The 23,182-nt window shown below is 41.9% G+C and overlaps 2 protein-coding genes across 3 annotated transcripts in view; both read left to right on the forward strand.

Annotated features, from left to right (window-relative positions):
* The first annotated feature begins 2,456 nt into the window (after window positions 1–2,456).
* Ltv1 (LTV1 ribosome biogenesis factor) lies at window positions 2,457–15,249 on the forward strand. 2 transcript variants are annotated; one of them, XM_027402002.2, is made up of 11 exons: window positions 2,457–2,613; window positions 3,408–3,539; window positions 4,831–5,001; window positions 8,385–8,472; window positions 10,882–11,020; window positions 11,303–11,555; window positions 12,807–12,934; window positions 13,681–13,820; window positions 14,112–14,164; window positions 14,539–14,739; window positions 14,850–15,249. In XM_027402002.2, the coding sequence occupies exons 1-11, from the start codon at window positions 2,611–2,613 to the stop codon at window positions 14,955–14,957; spliced, it is 1,416 nt and encodes a 471-aa protein (XP_027257803.1). In that variant the 5' UTR covers window positions 2,457–2,610; the 3' UTR covers window positions 14,958–15,249. The 2 variants fall into 2 exon arrangements, with proteins under 2 accessions (XP_027257803.1, XP_027257804.1); XM_027402003.2 differs by having other exon boundaries at window positions 4,831–4,992; window positions 14,850–14,957.
* A 622-nt stretch (window positions 15,250–15,871) lies between these two features.
* Zc2hc1b (zinc finger C2HC-type containing 1B) overlaps window positions 15,872–23,182 on the forward strand; it is a 48,893-nt gene continuing 41,582 nt past the window's right edge. The window contains exons 1-2 of the mRNA XM_027401891.2: window positions 15,872–15,899; window positions 21,615–21,676. Coding sequence (XP_027257692.2) covers window positions 15,872–15,899; window positions 21,615–21,676 — 90 coding nt within the window. The remainder of the gene's footprint in view (window positions 15,900–21,614; window positions 21,677–23,182) is intronic.

The following is a 23,182-nucleotide window of genomic DNA, read 5'->3' on the forward strand; positions in this document are numbered from 1 at the left end:
TGAAAATGTATCTCTCACCCCTAAGGGGAAAGAGTTCAATGTTACACCAAATATGAGTGCTACACCCAGGAACACAGATCCTGATTGCCCTGATTAACAGTGGGAGTGGACACACGGACTTCTACTACCTGTTTTTGTTTCTTTTTAAGAAACATAAATCTAATCCTAGCACTTATTAATTACAACAGGAAGAATTAAACTAGTACCACACTTGAGTCAAATTTGAAGCAAGCTTGATTTTTATTGGGGTGTGCCCAAGAGCTGGCCAGCAACTGCTTCCTAAGTCGGGTTAAAGAGAGCAGCCCGGAATCCATCTCCTGGGCCCCCTTTAAGGAGTAAAAGCACAAGTTGTTTTACAGAAGGGAGACAATGGGACCATAAGGAAATACAAAAAAAACTTTTTAAAACATCATGTGATTACCCACCATGTGATTAGGAGGGGTCAGGGAAGGTCAGGAGGGCAGCTGGGTCAGGGTATTCTCAAAAACAAATCAAGATCATGGGTTGGGGAAGGTCAGGTTCCAGGAAACTGAGCCACTAAACTCTCACAGTAAACAGAAACTTATTTTTAAAAATACAGCATAATGGCTCCTGCCTTTAAAATGGAGTCAGGCATGTTCCTCACACTCAAGAGGCAGAGGCAGGTGGATTTCTGTGAGTTTGAGGCCAGCCTGATCTAAAAGTAAGTTCCAGGTCAGCCAGAGATACATAGAGAAACCCTGTATTGAAAACCCAATAAATAATAATAATAGTAATAATAATAAAAATGCATTTGCCAAATACTTTCATGGGTAGCACAGGCAGATAGGTTTCAGTAGCAACTCTGGGAACACCCTGTTGTGGTTCCTCATGCTCACTGATGGCTTAGCTTTGGGAATGGTGGAAACAGTGGTCTGCTAGAATGATGTCAAATCCTTCACCTAACAGTCAATTGGTGGCTAGGTCAGCCACAGAGGAGACAATGAGTGTCTACTATGGGGACTAAAGAAGGCCAAGATAACCTGATTCTAGGGCTGCAATATTCCCACTTTTCACAAACATAAAATTCTAATTGGTCATTCAGCCTTGTAGAATCCTCAACACGAGTCTGGCCTTTTCTTCTGGGAACTTTGCTTGGCAGTAAAATGACCATAATAGCACCTCTCTTGCAGTGTCATAGTGTGAGAAATAGGTTAGGCAGGTAAAATGACATATCATTAATTATTCATATAAACAAATGTTTATTGGGTATACATACCAAGAAGTAGATATAGTAGTAAATAAAACAGATTCAAATGAAACAAATGGTTCCCTCGTGGATCTTACTTTCAAATAACAAATAATCATGGATATCTAGCCTAAAAGTATGTTAAATGGCCTGGTGGTGGCGGCACGCCTTTAATCCCAGCACTTGGGACGCAGAGACAGGCAGATCTTGCTTTACAAAGCATTTCTCCTGACAAATTTTTGTGGTCCTAACCTAAACCATTTGTTATTTTTCTTATAGAAAAAGAACGTAGTCCACAAACATTTAGGGTGAAAGGATTTTGCCTATAATTATAGAGGCATTCCGACAGAACTCAGACATTGAAAAAGCCACCAGAAACTGGGAAAGAAAAACACAAATTTGAGAAAACGTCGACTGTTGGAACTTTGAATTATTTCCCCACTCTTTTCTCCAGCACCTGATGGAACTCTTCTTAAGAAATTAATTATACCTATAAGCCCATTTTCTTAAGCCTCCATAAAATATGTGAGCGACAACTTGGGGAATGGAGATGTAGTCATAGATCACCTGGTAGAGGACTCACCTAGCTTGCATGAAGCCCTGGATAGGTTCAGTTCTCATTACATGCCCAGCATTAGTGTGGTGGAGGTAGGAGGATCCATAGTTGGACCAGAGGCTGTGCTCCATGAGACAGCGTCTCAAAAAGACCCACCTTGGGATTATTAGTTTTCATCTTAGAAAACATGCAACCATCAGAGCTTCAGAATGCGTTTTAGTACGTCAGATGCCCTGAAAACCAATGGTCTTAGGGACTGTAGTAAAGGTACAGTTGGAGGTAGTTCATCAAGAGGTGTAAAATAAAGACCCTGATGACTTCTGCCTCTGCTTATTAGATCTAGACCTTGGCTGCACGTTACTAGGCAACCTCTTGCCCCTAGTTCAAAAAGTCAGGGAGGCGGCCACTTCCCTTCTGTGAACCTGTACAGAGTTGGTTTGGTTGTGTTTTGTTCTCAGCAGGTAATAAATAGGTAAGGAATATCTTCAGTGATGGCTTTTCATTCACCCTCCCGGTGTTCGGACCTGAAGTTCGCCCTCAGGTAGAATTCAGGTTAGCTGGGCTACTTACTCCCTTCCCTCACTAGGAGAACTTCTGCCAGGGAAGCCCCGCCCTCTCGGGGAATCCAGCTAGCCCCGCCTCCCGGATGTTCCCGCGATCGTTGGAGCCGACGAGTGCTACGTAACTTCCGGCTGCCGGCCGGCAGCTGCTCAGCGATTGGCCCATTTCCACGCCGTGGTGTGACGTGCTGTCCCGGACCTGTGTACCCACGTGTGGCGCGAACGGGAGACACCGGTGAGCTGCCGATCGGCTTCCGCGGTTCCGGAGAGCGAGTGCCTGCTCCGTCATGGTGAGAAAGCCGCGGTGGTCCCAGCGGGAGCCGGCGGCTTCCGGCTATGTCTGGGTTCGCAGTTCCCGGCGCCTGGCGTGGCCACTGGCTGCGCGGCTTGGTGCCCCGAGACCTGTCACCTTCATCACCTTGGGTGCACTTTGGAAGGAGACGAAATGGTTTCCTTTTTGCAAAAACCCCGGCATTAACTTAGTCCCTGTGACATTTATAGCAGCTCCGCACTCTGCTTCCGGGTTCCATAGGTCACGTGGTTGGCATCTGGATTTGAAAGCTCAGTGTTGAAGAGTAAATTAAGAGTGTATCAAGGAGTAATGGGTCTAAACATTACTTGCCTGTGACCTGCTTTTGTTTGCTGGTTAGTCGATGAAATGTCTGTCTCCTCTACATTTTCTTGTGGCAGGTCCTCCTTGTCTTGTTGGCTCAACTTTTCAGGGAGGGACCTTCCCAGAGCACCCATCATAAAGGACTTAAGGCATTTGCACTTCACCATGTTTGATTTTTCTTCAAGAAGGTTATTGTCCTGTTGATTTACTTGCTAAGGATAGACAGTTTCTCAGACTGCCCCACTTCCATATCCCAGCTGCTTTGAACAGGTGTGTCACAGAGTAGGTGCCCAACCAGTGTTTTCCAGAGAAGGTAAATATGGTCTCTGCAGAACACTGGGACTGTTGCATGGCCTAGATACACAGATTTGAAAAATCTGTTCACCCTCTACACACTTACTGAAGGTTCATGCAGTTGTGGAGTTGTTCACTGTGCAGGGATTCTGTTTTGTTGACCTGATTATTTTGTAGCCTCACAGAAAGAAAAAGCCCTTTATAGAGAAGAAGAAAGCTGTCTCTTTCCACTTGGTCCACCGGAGCCAGCGCGATCCTTTAGCAGCAGATGAAACTGCCCCCCAGAGGGTACTGTTGCCCACCCAGAAGGTAGGTCCGGCCCTGTAGCCACTAAGTGTTTAAGTGAATTAAAGTTTACTCTTCAACTATACCCCCATTCCCTATGAGATTTTAATAATCAGCTGACAAACCCTGGTCCTCTTAAGAAATGAGCTGTGACTCAGTTTCCTGTCTATGTGCTGACATTTGATATCACGTATTTATTTTGATTAAGAGGATAAAGCATCTTTGAGATTATTAAATAAAGAGATGTTAAAGAATATTACCACAACCTACAATGCTTCGTAGTATTATTTGGGGTAGGGCCATATGTTCACTCTTAGCTTTCTCTTGGGATTCTGCCATGCTTCAGTAGTCTTCAGTTTGCATTTTTGCTTCCTGGGCACTCATCTCTTGAAATACAAAACATCTAAGTGCTTGAATTAGCTTTGGAAATCCTAGGGGAGCTTGAAAAGGATGGTTTATATTAGCTTACACTTGTTGAAGATAGATAATGTAAAAGTATTGAAGGATGCAGGAGAGATGGTCCAGTGCTTAAAAGCACTTGCTATTCTTGCAGAGGACCCAGGTTCGGTTCCCAGCACCCATATGAAGATTCACAACCATCTGTAACAATCCTTGCAAGATTATCTAATGCCTTTTTCTGTCCTATGTGTGTGTACATGCAGTCAAAACACTCATTATAAAAAGTAAAGTGTTTTAAATATTCGGGGGCATTGGCCTTGGTTTAGCTTTTCTTTAAAGCCACAATACCCCACTCCCATGGACCACCAAAAAGCTTTCTTTGCTTATAAATACAAGAAACTATGCTTATTCTCCATGTCCCCAAATCTTTTCTTGTAACCTTCCAACTACAGTTTTGAGTATGTGTTATTTACCAGGAATTGTTCAGGATTGTGTAATTGAAGGAATGGTTTTCATTCTTTGTCCTTTGAAACAGGTCTTGCTGCCTTGTTCAGCCTTGTCTTGTACTCATGGATTCAAATGTTCTGCCTCGGCCTGGCTTGTTTTCATTCCATTGTTTTAATCTTATGTAGTACTTTGGATGCTCTGTAGTTTTGGTATTTGCCAAGAATTAGTTTTGTGAAGTGGGCGGTGGTGGCACACACCTTTAATCCCAGCATTTGGGAGTCAGATCTCAGTGAGTTCAAGGCCAGCCTGGTCTGTTACACAGAGAAACCCTATCTGAAAAAAAAAAGACTTAATTGTGTGATTCCTGTCAGCCGGTATTTGTTTGCCATCTGCCTCCTGAAGTTGTGCACTTTGCAAGGATCCTGATCTTATCCATGGCAGGATAGCTCATTCCATCTTGTTACCCAAGGTCAATGATGAAGAAAGACGAGCAGAACAGAGGAAGTATGGGGTGTTCTTCGACGATGACTATGACTACCTGCAGCACCTGAAGGAGCCATCTGGGCCCGCAGAGCTCATTCCCAGTACCGCCTTCAGCACAAACAGCAATGATGAGAAAGAAGAAACCTTAGTATGTTCAGTAAGCTTTCTTGCGTAAAGACCCCTCATTTTTAAGTCAGTGACTTTGGGGCAGTAAATGGTGTCAGTATGAAGAACACAGATATGCCATGTCTCTGCCTAAAATTGTATAGTTATGTGTATATCTACACCCTCAGGAAAACATAGACCACATCTTTTCTGGTGATCGGTGGGTGTCCAGATAACAGCTTTTTGTCAGGTTCAGAACTTTGAGTCAGGCAGCATTTTCCATAGAAGAAAAACAGTAGACGTTCTATAATCTAACATTGCTTCGTGATCATAAACTGTTGTAGTGAAATTTTTAGATCTTCAGCACTTTTGTGAAGGCTCTAAGGTAATCATAGAACAGCATGAACAGGTTGTAATGAAATGACTGTTACTCTTCTCAGCAAATGGGCAAGCCACTGTATTATACTTGACCCTTTAAATACAAATAGGCACGTTCATACGCACCTAGTGTTACTCATGCAAGTGCCTTTTTCTGCTCAGAATGCCCCTTTTGCATGCCATTTGTCTATTTAGTCACATAGCACTTTAAGAAACAAAAGACTTTCATTGGGTTTGTCAACCAAAGAGGAGAGATGGGGGTGTGGTAGGGGGCTCGTTTCCTTTTGTTTCTGATTTCCTAATTCTCTCAAGGCTTGGGCATTTCAATCCTCAGAAGACATGATCTTAACTCACCCAGGGCAGGGCGCCTTGCTGAGGAAATGAGGGAGTCAGGTTTCAGGGCATTGTTCGGAAGAAAGCTCATCAATTTCTTTTCTCTTGTAAGGCCCCATAGAGCACCACCACAGCTCTAACATAGAACCACCTTCTCTTGCCCCTCCCCTAAGCTGTCAGGTCAGTAGCAGGGTGCTTACTGCTCTTTCCCTTTTGTGCCCCACTGAGGCAGAAGAGGACTGGCTGCCCTGCTTTCTCTTTCCTGGGAAGAGAAGTTTTAGTCAAGTTGTAGCATTGCTCAGCATGAATTGGACAGAAGAGAGAAAGGCTAGCTTTTAATCCTTAATTCGTTTGGGGTAAAAGTAATCACTATTTTTCTTTAACAAAATAAGGTTATTAAGTGGGCCATTCATTTGTGTGTATGCAGACAGAAAAGTAAAATTATTTAAAAACAAAGGTGTCATTTTGATATACATATGGGAAGATGCCATATTGCAATATAGTACATGGTAACCTAAAAAGAAATGGCTTAGGTGTCATGTAAAAATGGGGCTAAAGCACTTTTTAAATTTGAATTTATTGGAAGGATGAGTACAGCATAGGGAAGAATGTTATGCGGTACAGAGAGGTGTTCATGTGACTGAGCTTACCTTGATTTTCACATGGGACAGTTGAGAATTACTGCAACTATTAAACATGCCTATGTAAAAAAAGAAAGTGATCAATATTAGAACTGTCATTTATTTGATTCTGTGACTACTTTTCAAGACTTGAAAAAAATCCCATAGGTAAAATTTAGTAAATCTCTCTTTAGTCCCAAAATTTGAAGAGGAATCACTGTAACCTTTAAAAAGTCTTTTAAAATATATTAATTGTTTTAACCATTTTTAAAAATAATTTTGTTGTTGTTGATTAGGACAAAATATTGAATACTCTGTTCAAAGTAGCAGAAAGCCCCAATTCAGAATTGTTTTAAAAATAACAAATGGTTGGTGTGGTGGCAAATGCCTACAATCTTAGCATCCAGGAGGCAGAGGCAAGAGGATCTCTGAGTTCAGGGCAGTCTGGTCTACACACTGAGTTCCTAGCCAGCAAAGCTGTATAGTGAGCCCTTACTTTAAATAAATCTATAAAGCCAGTCTGTTTCAGTGGTAAAAGCTGTTCATGTGTTTAACCTCAGTATCATCCTGAGCCAGTTTCTGCTATCAGTTTTAAACACAGTAATCTGCAGAAATTATCAAAGTGATAAGAAACTCTCCAAAATAGCATGTTTTTATCATAGGTTGTTTATTTTAGCTTTTTTTTGAAATATTTCTCACCATCACCTGTGGTGCTACTCGGGAAGAGCATTCAGTCAGGAGAAGACTTACAGTGGTGTTTTGGGTCACAGTGACAGGCTTGTGCATGCTCACTAAATTATATTGAATTATTGCATGACATTGGGGAACTAGCCTTGACTCCTGTGGTCTCTTGCCAAATAACAGACATTTGGATACCTTGAGTAGGCCTGGGGTAGGCCTGGATCTTAACTTTAATCCCAATACTCGGGAAGCGGGCGTAGGCAGATCTCTGAGTTCAAGGCCAGCATTGGTCTACAAAGTGAGTTCCAGGACAGCCAGGGCTGTTAAACAGAGAGGCCCTGTCAACAGCAACAATAAAATAAAATTGAAAAAGAAGGTTAAATTAGGATGTTGCCCAAAGCAAAGGAGTGAAATGGCAAGAGAAGAGTGTGTAGGGACAGTGAGGTAGGTGGTTTGTGACCTCCAGTGGAGTCAAGACAGCTGGTTCCAAGAGAGGCTGTGCCATCACTGGACCATGGGATGGCATCCCTAGTGGGAAGAGAAAAAGTGTGGACCAAATCCTGAATACTCTTAGTATTAGCGTTTCAGTTTTTGAGCGTCTGTTTTTCACTGAAATGTTCATGCTAACAGTTTGGAGATTAAGTGATAGTATACAAGAATGGTCTGAACTATTTGAAAGGGTCCCTGTTAATGTGGTGCAAGAGTGTTGAAAATGTGTACTGGAATATGGGTGAGAGATACAAGGATGTAATGGTAACAGCCTCCTAAGACTGGTAACAAGTCACTACAAACAGTGATTTACAGCAGAGACCTGGAGGCCAGAAGTCCAAAAATAAGTTCATGGCAGGCCCAGTTCCTTTTTGGAGACTTAAAGAGATTATGTCGTCACTCATCTAACTTTTACTTCTGAAGCTTGCCAAAAGTCTGTCTTCAGAGTCCCTTGAACTGTGGGTGCCCCACTCCAGTCTACCTCCATCTCCACATCTCATTCACCCCTTTATGTGTGGGCAAGCTGACCACTGACCTCATGTTCAAGATCAAGGAAATGTATATGGTTGTGGCCTTCTTGCTGACAGAATGGCTAAGGTAGTAAAGGTCCTCACATAAGTCTGTGTAAGAGACCTATCCCACTGACCTTCAGGACAGACCACTTTCAAGCTGTCACCTCATGAATGGCTAGATCATCAGCATGAGGTGCTGATCAACCTTTAAGTGAGGTCCATATGGTCTCAACCTTAGTGTTTCAGAGTAATGAGTAAATTGAATTGTTGCATGGGGAATAAACCACAGCAAACCTTATTTCAGGAATGGTCTCAGCCTGAGGCTGAGTTGATAAATTTTGAAAGGATACTTTTTAACCCAGTGCAATGGCTGAGCAATATTCTCTAAATAAACCTCATAGCTGTGTAATTCCCTTTTTAAGAGCACTGGAATTAAGTTGCCTTCATCGGTGTTTGCGTCAGAGTTTGAGGAGGATGTTGGATTGTTAAACAAAGCAGCTCCAGTTTCAGGTGAGTTTAACTTTGTTTTTTAATATTTATTTTGTTATTGGAAAATTTCATATATGAGTGTCATATATATATGACTTCCACCCCACACTCTCTTCCCCTGCATCCCCCACTCTCAACTTCATGACTGTTTTAATTATTGCTCATCTGTGTGTATGTGTAAATACAGCCTGCTGGCTCCATTTAATGTTGTTCCTGTCTGTGTTTAGGGATGAGCATTTGGGATTGGACAACCTATTGAAGGTTGTCCCTGGAGAACAACAGTTCTCCTCTCTCACTAGCTAGGGGTAGGGCCTTGGGAAATTCCTCTGTCCACCCATATACATTGGAATATCAACTGGTGTTCTCTTTGCCTTGTTTTGGTCTTGTTTAGGTGACAATATGGTTAAGATTCCAAGGGTGCAACTCATATTGTAAACAAGACTGTTACACTTACCTTGTAACAGACATCTTGAACTTCTGGCTCTTAAAATCTTTCCACTCCCCTTCTTTGATGTTTCTTGAGCCTTAGGTGTAAGGGTTATGTTGTAGATCTACCAGTTGTGGTTTTGTCCAGTTGTGACTTTGGTCTCTTGTCTACTGCAGTAAGAGTCTTCTTTGATGAGGGGTGGAAGCTACATGTATCTGTGGATATAAAAATGGATGTTTACAATGCAATTGGGGATTACACTGGTTGAGGGATGTGGCAGAGTAGGTTCTCCTCTAGGATCTGTGACCTCATGGGCCATAGGTAGTTGGCTAGGCTTACAGCACCAGGCATGAACTTTCTCCTTTTAAAGTGTGTCTTAAGTCTAGTTGGGTGGTTATTGATTACCCCCAAAATACAAATGCACTACTGCATCCGTGGTGTATCTTGCTGTGCTGGTCATTGTGGTTGTGGTCCACGGTGGCTCAGCCATTAAAGGCTGAGGCTCACAGCTGACAGGAAATAATTTAATTTCTTTATGTTTTCATTTGAGTAAATTTGTGTTTTTCCAAAAGAAGCACAAGGATATAGTGTTCTGCCATCCACAGTGAAGAGTTTATTGAAATAATCAAGATGAATGTAGAATTTGGATGGTAGAACATGAAGAGGGAGTATGGCCAGCAGCATTTTATATTATGCACCAAGTTCTTATGTCTTTATAGATCACATTTGGGAAAAATTGTGGGAATCTAGTAAGGGAAGTTTAATGTTCATGTGCTCTCTTACAAAGATAACAGGGATGATCATTACTCTTAGAATTTTGAACAATGCAATGTAAGTATCTAGAAGAAATCTATTGTCTGATTCACTCAATATAAATGGAAGAAATAATTTTTAAAGAAAATTTGCAGTACCACTGCTATAGTATGTTAAAACAAAGGTCCACAGAGGTAGTATTTAGTATTTTTTCTAAGTTAACCAACATTTGCCCTTAGATCATTTTCTCAGTAATTTATTTTACAGAGTGGTCAGTATATAATAGAGTCTCAAGTTAAACCAAAAGAAAACCTAACCTGAGAGAATTTCTGTGTGTAGGAAAGATACTAAATTGGTATTACACTTAGGACACGGGAGAACAAATGCAAGAGGCGCCAGACCTGGCCTTGGGAAGCTGGGCAAAGCTTTCAAGAGAATAGCAAAGTTGATTTGTTGCTTTTGTGGTTGTTTGTTCAGAAGGGTTCTGTAAATGGGACCAGTTGCTTTCTTAAGTGGAAGGCAGGAGGAAGGAGAGACTGCTGGGAAGAAAGATATTCCAGACAGGAAAGTGACTACATACAAGACTGAGGGAATGTAAATACCAGACAGTGTATACATTTTAGCATACCAGAAGGGCGTGAAAGGATGAATAAAAAATGCAGCTGGGAAGTAGGGAGGGGCAGCATAGCAGACCTTATTAGCAAAGCAGCTCTTGTTAAAGAAAGATTTGAACTTGAAACATTTTCTTGAGTTCATTTTATTAAATAAGATTATATAGCTGAAGGAACCAGCTGGGATTTATTTATACTTTGGGGTTGGAATTTGTGAAAGTGTAAAAGTCACCAAATAGTTACTTTTTAATGAGTGAATTTGAAACCTGGATTCTTTCTGCAGGTGAAAATTGAGTTTTACTAAGAAGTTTAATAGATTGATGAAGGCAATGCTTTCACTGTTGGATATTGACGAAGAATGGATTTTTTTTTTAATTCTATCTACCTAAACTGTACCTAAAATGTTTTAGTCTTTTATCTGAAGTATATAAATAGGTCAGCATTGTATAAAGTAAATATGGACCGTGCTTTGTTGCCTCCCCCCCACCCCCCCATGGTGAGTGCAGGGGACCTGAGGTTTCTGGTTTTTCTTTGCAGCAGTGGCCTTTTGTAGTCCAGGCTAGGGTCCAACCTTAAACTCGTGGGATTAATGCTGGGATTAAAGATATACATTTTGCTCAGTGTTTCTTTTCCTTTTAGGACCGCGACTGGATTTGGATCCTGACATTATTGCTGCTCTCGATGATGATTTTGACTTTGACGACCCAGATAACCTCCTTGAAGATGACTTCATTCTCCGGGCAAATAAGCCGACAGGAGAAGAGGCAATGGGTTTGCCGTATGTGTGGTGCTTCTGTACTGGGAGGGTAACCACGCTCTAGTTTTGAGAACATGTGATCTAAGATACCTGTATTAGAGCAGAAAATAACTAAATTTGAGACATACTGTCAGTAAGTAGACTTAAATCCCAGAATCCTGATGGGTTGTTGCTTTTCCTACTGTTCCAGATTAGTCTATACCATTTGTAGTGCGGCTTCCTCCAGAGGATTTGTGTGAAGTTGCTGTGCTCTGTTGGCTTTCCAGTTTTTTTGATAAATGACTTACGACTTGTTGGCTCTAGGGAATCTGAGAGTGAAGATGACAATGAGTGGGAAGACATGGACATTGAGGAAGGGAGCAGTGATGGCTGTAGCTCTGCAGGCCCACTGTCAGATGGAGGTGACAGATCTGCCCCTGAGTCACCTCAAGACGACATCAAAAGACACCTGTTTTGGGAAGAGGAAACCAAAAGCCGTTTCACAGAGTATTCCATGACCTCCTCAATCATGAGGAGAAATGAACAGCTGACTCTACATGATGAGCGGTTTGAGAAGGTGAGTTCCCTGAGAAATGGCACTGAGTTCTAGTTCCTCATGCAAAAGAGAGATTGGAACCAGAGTTAAACCTTTCAGGATAAGAAACTATGTGGCCCACTAAGATTGGTCAGGGCCACACCCTGGTGTGGATTCTGCAAGGAGTCTGTATAGGTCCCCAGGGTTGACTGATGGAACATTCTGACATCTCTTTCTGAGATTTGATGTTGTGATTTTGCATCTGACCATAATCTGCAAAGTTTTGCTATTTTCCTAAGAGTTTGCTGGCTTAGCATCAACAAAATTCCATTGTTTTAGCTCTTCAGATAATAGCAAGTAGAGTGTGGTGTCCTTTAAAACCTGATGTATGCCAGCTTTGACTCCTGTAACAGGCCAGCTCCTGCTTTACAGTACTGTGTGGACTATCCACGCACATTCCCTTCACCCATCCTCTCCTATGCTCTTTACCTTCTGACACTATCTCTGATGTACTGATGTACGTACAGTACCTGCAGGTTTGTATTGGGGTAGGATAGGATTTCTCCACAGGCAGAGATTCTCAAGTGTCCAACCAAAGCGCTAAAGTAGTAGTGTCTGGCATGTAGTAGGACTTGAAGCTTTTCAGTCAGTAGTGAGCAAATGAAGGAATGCTTTCAAGATGTATGGGATGTACAAGTTTGCTGCAATATTACAAAGGTGTTTCCCTGTTTCCTGTTAAGTACAAACATCCTCACTCATCAGGATGCATGTGTCCATATAAAGCATAGCAGTGCTAACGTCATCTGAACAAGAATGGAGTTTATACGGTAGGCTCCCTCAAAAGTGTGATCCTTTAGTCTGCATCACTGAGAGATGTGAAATTATCTCTAAAGTCTTCTGAGGCAGAGATCTCTGCATTGCATTTTATTTTCCAATCTGAGTAGAATAACTGCGTTTATTATTTATTTCCTCTCTACTGGTACAGTAATGATAGTTGTGAGCTTTTAGTTGTGCTGAAATACTATGTAGGAGTAAAGTTAATAAAAATAAAATACAGCCGGGCGTTGGTGGCGCACGCCTCTAATCCCAGCACTGGGGAGGCAGAGGCAGGCAGATCTCTGTGAGTTTGAGGCCAGCCTGGTCTCAAGAGCGAGTGCCAGGATAGACTCCAAAGCTACACAGAGAAACCCTGTCTCAAAAAACCAAAAAAAAAAAAAAAAAGCAAAAATAAAATACATAAATAATTCATGATATGTTTCTCATGACATCTTTTTTGTTGTGTTTGTATTTAAGTTTTATGAACAATATGATGATGATGAAATTGGAGCTCTGGATAATGCAGAACTGGAAGGTTCCATTCAAGTAGACAGCAATCGGTTGCAGGAAGTTTTGAATGACTACTATAAGGAGAAAGCAGAGAAGTATGCAATTCTTCCTTCTTTAGCTGCTTTATTTTCCTACCTCCAAATGACTTATTGGGGGAAATGTCAAAGTCTGTAACTAATTGACGTAAGATCATGGTGCAATGGCTGAGGGTTAGGTGGAAATAAAGTACAAACAGACACTGGCGTTGGGAAGTAACAAGGTGCTTCTGGCCTCAGGCTGAGGAATCCTTATAACTTAAAGTGTCTGGTTTCTTCTGTTTTCTGAAATGGTGGGTGTTCTGAAAAGTGAACAGTTATGGCTAATAGATAAGCTTTTCGTCAGTTGATTAGCAGAGCTCACCCATGAAGTATTTGCTCCGTCAGCGTCTGTATCAAAGCACCTCTTATCTGAGAGGAGCCAGTGCTGTATTAAAATCTGCTAACAGGTCTTGTTCCATGAAACACTACAGCATGCAGTTCCCACAGCACAGAAAGGACCATGGGCTTTAAGTGAATTCTGCGCATTCTTTGGAGAGATAGATGAGCAGCTGGTGTTCATCTTAGGGAATCTGCCATCTGTGTAATGTAGAACCTTGTACAGATGCAGCTAGATTTGATGTGCCTATCAGCAGAGCACATGTGCAAAACCCATGGAAGGGTAGAGCGGGACTGAGTATGGGGACATGTACCAGGACATGACAGGCACAGGAATAGGATTTAAAATGGCTCTTGTCTTTGGAGCTCTTTTAATGACATGCAATTTAATGTTTATCCTATTTTCATTTTATAAAACGCACAAATAGTTGTGTCAAATTGAATACTCTTGAGCCTTTTGAGGATCCAGATCTGCCAACAAATGAGCTTGATGAGTCTGAGAAGGAAGACATGGTCACCATGGTCCTTCAGGAAGCCAAAGAGAAGTGGGATTGCGAGTCCATCTGCAGTAAGTGTCTTACTGCCCGCTCAGCTGCTAAAAGTGTGAAAGCAATTTAAAGGGAGTATGGGAAAGCAGATATAATTCAGTAGAAGTTAAACTTTTAGGGAATTTGTGAGAAAGGCTTAGAAAGAATATGACTATTCTGCTGCTGAGTTGTAAATAACTTCGTAATGGTTTTCAGAGAGGCTCTAATGTGCTTTTGCACCATAAAAACACCAAGACTGGGAATGTAGTGTGCCCCATGGTGCTTTTGCGGAACTTACAGTGTACTTAGGTGACACATGATCTTTTTTCCAGGTACATACTCCAATTTGTACAACCACCCACAGCTCATCAGATGTGAACCAAAGGTAAGTGCTAACTTCTGGAGCTTGTTAGAATACCGTTTGCAGGGCTGGAGAGGTAGCTCAATACTTGACATCACTGCCTGCTGGTTCCAAGAACCCAGCTTGGTTCACAGCTCACACATCAGGTGGGAACTCCAGCTCCAAAGGATCTGACACCCTCTTGTGGCCTCCAGAGGCACCCATACATATGGCATACACTCCCATGGATGCACACATAGAAGTAAAAATTTAACTTTAATGCCCTTTTCTCACAGTAACTCTGTTCCTTTATGGCTAGCATTGCTATTAGGAAAAGCACCAACAACAGTGTGTCATTAGTGGGCTGTTTTAAATAGGAATGGGAAATAACTCTAGTGATGTTATTTCCTTTGTTTCAGCCCAAACAGATCCACCTGTCTTCTAAAACGGGAATACCTCTCAATGTCTTACCTAAAAAAGGACTCACCGCAAAGCAGGTCGAACGGATGCAGATGATCAATAGCAGTGATCTACCCAAGGTGTCAACCCAGCCACGGCCCAAAAGTGAGAGCAAAGAGGATAAAAGAGCCAGAAAGCAAGCCATAAAAGAGGAGCGGAAGGTAACTGCCCTGTGATGTGGGGCCACTGGGAGGGAGGGCATGGCAGAAGTTATCTTTTGTGGACAGAGTCTGTCTGTATAAACATGTAACCTGGGGATCCTCTTGTGCAGGAACGAAGAGTTGAAAAGAAAGCTAACAAGCTAGCATTTAAACTGGAGAAAAGACGGCAAGAAAAGGAGCTGCTGAACTTGAAGAACATTGAGGGTCTAAAGCTGTAGGTGTGGAGCATTCAGTATAAGTTGTGTTTCTCTTTTAGTAATCTTCATTGTGCTCCATAATTTACCAAGATCTTAAGAGAGGTGAACTTGTCCCTGTCATTTTTATATGGGAATAGCTGAGATAAGTAAAGTATTTGTAGTTTTATACAAGTAAGGTTCTCTTGTCAGCTACCTTGTAAATATTACAATGTTTTGACTTTAATATTATAAGCTTATATTCCCTCTGAAATAAATGACTTCATGAAAGTAAAATGTTTGGATAAATTAAAGGAAAATATCTTTATAACGTGCACGGAATTGGTGTGTTCATTTATTTGTATGGTTGTCAAACTTGTTCTTTGCAGATGTTCTCAAATATTTCTTTGAAACCTCTCCACGCCTTCTCGGGAATTACATGGTTTAATTTGCCGTCTGTAGAGGAGTGGTCTGGTTAAGCTCAGTTTTGAAATGCTGAGTTTATTCTCAGTGGTGAGAAGACTGTTCCTGAGAAGATTCCACGGGCAATAGCTGATTTTCCCGTGTCCACAAAACGACCCTTTCAAAAGGACTGTGACGATGAGCACTAACTGCAGTTGTGGTTGGGATTTCCTGCCCTGGAACCAGATGGCTCTTTCCCTTTGGGATTTAGAATCAGCATAGCTGCGCAAACAGGAATACTTACTTCACTATAACCTAGAAAGTTTGTCTTCCCAATGTTGTTTAATGTTTGGAACCATCCGCAACTCTTTAAAATACATACTCAGAAGGGTCCAGGTTTTGATGAGGTGCTCTTGTTTTGACATCTAGAGACTGATTCAAGGCTTAGGCAATGACTCCATCATAATGTTCATTATTTGGTAAACTGTGACTTCTCACTGACCTTTGCCCATTTGCCCTGACCAGTATGGACACTGATGGTCAGAGTGGGGAACAAAATGGCTCAGGCACAGCCAGTTGTGGCAGGTGAGCTGCACTTGATGGCTAGATTTTTAGAGGTCTCATCACCGGCTAGTTAATTAAGTCTGTTCCAAAGCTGATAGGTATTGCCTTGTTCTAAGTTTTACTCATTTAAATGTTAATTATTGTATTTCTTTTTAGAGTGGTAGAAAAACTCGCAAGTCCCATTCTTTTAACACTTAACAAACAAAAGTAAAAATCAAAATGTGCATTCAGTTTGCCATTGAGGAAGTGTAGCATACTGAGTGTGTGCTTAAATGCTGACCTGCCATGAGTTAGTTGATATTTTATGTGGATACTGGGAATGAAAATCCTAAATGGATGGGCCATTTATCATGTTTAGAGACTAAACCTTCAAGACACTTGGGCACAGGATGTCACTGTGCCCTGGTCCTATTCAAATTGATCTCTTGTAAATATACAATGCAACTCAGCCCTAAGTCTTAAGAAGCATTTTGCTACAGGGTCTGATTAATTTAGCTTCAAGACTGTAATTGTATTCCAAAGAACAGTTTTGTGGTGACTTTAATGAATTGCTAAAATTTGTTAGCACATTCTCCCTGCACACATCAGACCTGAACACACACACACACACACACACACACACACACACACACACACACACCCAAATACTCAGTTTTTAGTCCTCTAAACAGTGTTGAAAAGAACACATCAGCTCTATCCTGAATGATAGGAGTTGAGAGATAAGAGGGATTTTGCCTTCAAGAACTACTTGGTTGGAGGCAAAGTTCAGAAGCACAGATAAGTGCTGATGCCATCACTGTGACAACACCACTTGTGCTGAGGACCTGGGTACTCACTGTTCCCATGAAGTCTTTAGATAAGCCTTCAAGGTTGCTCAGTTGTTACCTGTCTTAGATGATTTTCACTGAGTATGTGTTTAAAAAGCACACCCTCCTCCCTAGCACTTGCTCTGTGCTCCCTGTAGCGCTGACATATAAGGCTGCTTCTCAGGGTCACTTCTGACTAGAGAAAGGTTGGAGGTCAAACCTTTACCATTTTAGTCTGCCGGCCAAACCAGTGCCTGGAATTTGGCGAAGAGTGTTAAATGTCATAGGTATAGATAGGACCCGGCTAAGACACTTCATAAAAGAATGGCTTAAACTTGGGGCAGTACAGTGATTTAGGGTTAGCAAGAAAAAACAAAACAAACAAAAAAAAAAATGATCCCAAGCAGGTATTGAGAAATTTTATATTTTGTTCTTGTGTGTTATGGACTTGGATCTTCATGAAGATTCCGGGAATTGAGCTCAGATCACTGGCCCTGCCTACTGAGTTTTAGTATTGTTTGAGCATTGTCCCGAATTTGTTTCAAAGTTTTCTTATTAGGTAATTTGGTAGTATCTTAGGTCCGTGTGTCTTCACTCTTGGTGCCATTTGTACATGCTGTCTTGATGCACTGTATAGATGTATAGTATCTACAACCTTCATTGTGACATCATCATACCACCTCAATGGAGGCCAACCCTGACCCCTAACCCCTATTCACCTATTCAGTGTTTTTTGTTTTTACGTGTTGACAGTGGTTTGCTTTAACATGCCTGTTGGATCTAGTTAGAGGGCAGAAAAGAAAGATTCCAGTGCTTTGTAAGTTAGTTAATTATGGTAAAATATGTAATACGTAAACACATGCCTGTTGTGCAAATAACAAATAGAACACAGAAGCAAGTGGCTTCAGGATCCATTCTGTTTGTTTTCCCCCCTACTCATTTATAAACTACCCAGTCTGCTAAACTAAACATTACCCCCTTTTCTTTAAACCACTTACATGATACCCGTTAACACAGCTTCTTATATTTGAACCCACTAGAAGCACAAACAAACCTACATCTGAAGGCAGCATTTGCAACTTAGTTGAGGTGTCTTAGAGATAACCAAAAGAGCCCCTAGGTCTGACTTCAGCTTCTAGAGTGTGTGCACCTGCGTGCACATGTCATCAAGCAAAGTGCTGAGTGAATTCTGGAAGCCTTCTGGCATGTGAGTAGTCATGCTTGCAGGCTGCATGTTTGGCTTGTGTTTCTGTATCTGAGTTCACCAAGACCTCCACCTCAGTGTCAGTACAGAGCTACAGCCCTAGCCTGAAGTGGTTCTGGTTTTTAGAGTGGTGGTGCACATTTGGAAAGGAAGAAAGGAAAAAAGAAAATGCAGGAAGTTAAAAAATGTTTATCACTTTTATTCTTACCACTCAAATGTAGTTACTGTGTGTTTTTGTTGGTGTGTGTGTGTGTGTGTGTGTTTCTTTTTATGGTTATTTTCAAAACAGGGTTTCTCTGTGTAACTTTAGCTGTCTATAGACCAGGCTAGCCTTGAACTCAGAGATCTGCCTGCTTCTGCCTCCCAAGTCCTGGGATTAAAGGCATGCACCACCACCACCAGGCTCTGTGTTTCTTTTTGTCAACATGTAATTCACAAATTCTTTTGGTTGGTTGGTTGGTTGATTGAAGGGGATTTTGGTTTGTTTGTTTGTGTGGTTCCTGTTTTGTTTTTCTAGATCGGGTTTATCTGTGTAGCCCTGGCTGTCCTGTTGACTAGGGTGGCTTCAAACTCCTGTCTCAGCCTCCTGAGTGCTGGGATTAAAGGCAAGTGCTGCAGTTAAAGGTGTGTACAACCACAACTTTTAGTCTCTCTGTAGTCCAGATTAGAGTTGGACTCAAGGCAGTCCTTTGCCTCCTATGTGTTGACATTACAAACTATTTTTATCTGCTATATTCTCGTATCATCAATCAGCAATCCATATTCATGAAGGGCCACATAGTATGCTTTTTTTTTTTTTCTTGCTTTCCGGGCCATGTGTCCTCTCACAGCTGCAGATAGTGTGAAAGCAACAATAGGCATAAAGAAATGAGTATACCCTGCATTTTCAACAACATGTGGACTCCGGTGTGTTCACAGACCATGGTTTGCTCACTCCTTTTTTAATGTTGCATCTTGACAAACTATACATAGTTTTGCAAAAAATGACAATATAGCCAAGGGATCCCTTGTCCCCTTAACCAGCTTTTCCACAAGTTTCTTCTTTGAACAGCTGCCCCGGAGCATCTACACCAGTAAATGTCATGAGTGGAACTTGGGTTTTAAGCTCTGTACTGTTTGACATATGGAACCACCAGCATCCCTCAGTGAAGATCCAAACCTCTTCCATCACACAAAGGGAGATCGTCCTCATTCCATTCTCACATCCAGCTTCCTCAACCTTTCCTACAGCTTCTCTTCATTCCTTAGAAGCAAACTTGAAGTCATTCGGAATGGAGTGGTCCATCCATATCCAAGTTTTTAATTGGGTTATATTTTAAAGTCCTTGAACTCGTTAAAACTCACTGACTTAAACCAAAGGTCTTCTGGGGGTTTCTGGATCCTTCCTAGATTAACCCGGACATCATAAACCTACTGTTGAGTTTTCGTCTTAATCTTTGTAGACAGAGACCACTTGCAATTTGTGGATTGAGAGAAGTCACTTGAAACTTCAGCCTCCATTTTCTTTGTTAAAACAACACCAGCTGTGTCTTACAAGGTTACTGTGAAGAGCCCATGAAATAACCTAGTCATAGAGAGGACCAAATAAATATGACTATAACATGAATAGGGACATACCTTCAGTAATGTTGGGGCAAACGACAGTTTTAGAATCAAGTAATTATTAGCAAGTCTGTTGGGGTAAGGGGGTAACTTTGCTAAAAATACTTATAAGACCCAGTTTTGTGGACACCCAGAAGGACAGGAGGGGGAGTTATTTCTGTGGGCTGAGGTGGATGGCCTGTACTGAGAACACAATTCCAATTAGCAGAGCTGTGAAGAAATTGTTTAAATCAACAATGTCTGTACAACCTGCCATCTGCTTCCCGTTAAGCAGACTCCCTTTTTCACATGGTTCCCCTGTTGGTTTCCATGGCCCTGCTCTCTGCTTCTCCTGGCTTATCACCATCATTTTCTTGGCCTGAAGTGGAAGTTTCCCTAAGGATCCTCTCTCCACTGCTTTTTCCACGGCTTCTTTCCCTGGCAGTGTCTGGCTTTACCTCATTCCCCTAAACCTACATCTGTGTCCCTCATCCTGACCTCCTTCATCTCCATCCTGCTGGCTGGACAATGTTATTGAACTCAGTATTTCCAAGACTGGGGTCATTTTTCTTCCTAAGATGGATTCTTTTTTCAACTCCCTATTCCTATCCACAGACCCACGGTCTTCTCAGGCTTCCTGCCTGTAAACTTAGCATTGTCTCCAAGCATTCATCTTTCTGTCACGTCCCCACCCTCACTCCCAAAATCTAGTCCTGTTGGAGATTCTTGATACATTTCTCCTTCCTCTCCTGTTTAAGACTCCATCCCAGTTTGGAAATATCCATCTTCAAGAATGTCGTGTGAGCTGGGCCTTGGTGGCGCACGCCTTTAATCCCAGCACACTCGGGAGGCAGAGGCAAGCAGATCTCTGTGAGTTCGAGGCCAGCCTGGTCTCCAGGCGAATGCCAGGATAGGCTCCAAAGCTGCACAGAGAAACCCTGTCTCGAAAAACCAAAAAAAAAAAAAAATAACAAATAAAAAAAGAATGTTGTGTGGGCCCTCCACAGCTCTGCAGGTTCCCTTGAGGACCACGCAGTGTCCCAAGATGTCCCTCCTTGTCTACAGAGTAAATGCCGTATTTTTATTCCAGTATAAAACCCTTATGCTTAGACCCAAAACAAACAAACAAAAAAACTAGACTTTACATATTCAAATTCCAACAAACCAAAAAGAAATACTAAGAAGTGAAATCTTAGAAGTCTATAATGTTTTGATTTTCTCTAACTTCTTTTAAAGTAACTAACCTTCTAACTTAGAAATGTATCTTCTTATTTTCTGTCATTTTTCTTTGTTGGACCTGTATATGAGTTCCTTTAGTAAATTTAATTATTTCCTGCAAGATTTCTTAGTCCTGTGGCAGAAACTCCAGTTTTGCTTGACTTATATCTACAAGCAGTATTGAGGTTTTGCTTATTTTCTGTGTGTGTGTGTGTGTGTGTGTGTGTGTGTGTGTGTGTGTGTGCGTGCACGCCTGTGTGTACATGCTTACACATACATGTGGTAGAGAGGCCAGAGAACCTGAGTCTCAATGCTTGGCTAGACTGGCTAGCCAGTAAGACCCCAGGATCTGCCCATCTAACTTCCCTCCAGTGCTGGAGTGGGGTTTCAGATGTAGGCTGCCATGCTAGCACTTATTTAAGTACTTGGAATCCACAATCAGGCACTCATGCTTGCACAAGGCCTTTACCCCCTGAGCTACCTCTCCAGACCCTGAGAGAGCACTTTCCTTTGTCTAGGGAAGGTACAGACCAGTTTTTCTTCAGCCATCAATTACAGTCTATCTTCAGCCTAAGCAAAATCCCAACGATGTCACCATCAGATAATTTGTGACTTTATGCTAATTATTACCTCTGAACTTACATCTCATGCCTAGCTCTTGGCACCCCATTTACCTACCAAAGCAAATAATTACACTCAGTTTGCCTCAAGTTTGTGTAATTTACTTGTTTGGAGAGGTGAAAAGTTTATATTAGGACAGGAAAAACTTGGGGGATTACAAAGGATCTTCCAAGGCAGAGGAAGCAGGTGGTGGGGATGGACAACTGTGAGGCTGACAGGCGACTGAGGTCACCTGCAGTCACTCGTCTTTCCTCAGCCAGGCAATTCCACGAAACTTAACATAATGTGCTCTTGAATCTCACGCAGATGGCAATCAGAAGCTATTTCCCTGTGAAGTCTGTGGGAGATGCTTCGCAGCAGATGTTCTGGTAAACATAAAGACGTTTTGTAGATGTGTTTCATTGGAGTTAAATGAACTGTCAAGTCAGTGAGGAGGCAATGGTGCCAAGATTAAAGACAGATGTGGAGAGGGGTGGGAGGAGAACTACATAACCTACGGCTGCCAGGCCTGGAGGACACTAAGTCAGGCTGATAATGCCACGTTCAGAAGTGACTCTGTTAACCACGGGCTCCCTGAAAGCATGCCAGATGGAATGGTCTCGGCACAGACCACTCTCCCTTGAGAGATTTTGGCTCTTCCGCCTTTTCTTTAAGCATCAAAAATTCAAATTTCAAGGCCAAAACACCAGGGAAATTAGCTGGTCGAGAGGAATGAGCATTGAATTTCAGGCATCTGGAAACTTGGCTCATAGCTGCAAATTTGTCACTAATTCTGACAAGTCCTGTAACCTTCCTGTTTTCTGCCTTGCCACGTACACGGAATGCTCTGATTTCAAGGGGGGCTTATGCCATTTGAACAAATAATGCATGGATCCAAGCCTGCACCGAGATCTAATTTTCCAGACGTGAACTAACTACACGTCAAGTTCCCAGGCTTTAAAGTTGAAAAAAAAAGTTTGGATTATTTCAAACTAGGGTGGGAGTTTTCAAACAAACGGTACACCCTAGTATTGTAGTAAAGAGATAGCCAAGAAAGATAATTTTTTAAAAAGGAATTCTTAAGATGATAAGGTAATCATTTGGATAATTTAGATCATGGGATATTATATTGAACTTGCAGGATTTAGGGTTTGGATGACAAGGGATCTCCAAACTGAGGTTGTAGGTTTTGTTTTTCTGGGAAATTTTGGAAATGAAATATCTGTTCTGGATAAACTGTGATAGAAGTTCCTGAAGCTACCACTGGAGCTCATGCAGGCCTGTTATAGCCCAGTGTCTACCAGTGTCTTTCAGCACACTGCTACCTTTGCCAGCTCAAGCTGCACCTCTGAGTTGAGGGTTTGAGACCTAGGTGGGACTTCTGGATGGATCACTAAATGACAAGTGTGCTTTACCTACTCCTGAGTCTCACTCCAAAGCTTTGTCTCTAAGCTGTACAGAACACTCAGTTATGTGGTCTCATAATCTCTCCTGTAGTTTACCATGGATGACTTAGAGGAGCACAGATTTTTATAGAACCTGCATTTTAGGGACTAGACAAAGCAACTTTGTAAATGGTGGCTCTTATGGAAGAGGACAGAGATGGGCATGCTGTGCCCTAGAGGCACTGTGACCAGATGCATTAGTTGATTTGCTGTTGCTATGATGAAACACCCTGACCAAAAGCAATTAAAGGAAGAAAGGGTTGTCTTTGGTTTATAGTCTCAGACATATACAGCCCATCATGGTCACAAAAGCATGGCATGGTAGGGAATTCATGGCATCAGGAGCAGGAGGCCAGCTAATCACATTTTATCTAAACAGAGGAAGGAGAGTAAATGAACAGGAAATAGGCCAGCCCTTGGTAATGGACTTTGTCCAGCAAGGCTCCACCC

The sequence above is a fragment of the Cricetulus griseus genome, chromosome 2 (genome assembly GCF_003668045.3).
Source record: "Cricetulus griseus strain 17A/GY chromosome 2, alternate assembly CriGri-PICRH-1.0, whole genome shotgun sequence".
Taxonomy (NCBI): Eukaryota; Metazoa; Chordata; class Mammalia; order Rodentia; family Cricetidae; genus Cricetulus; species Cricetulus griseus.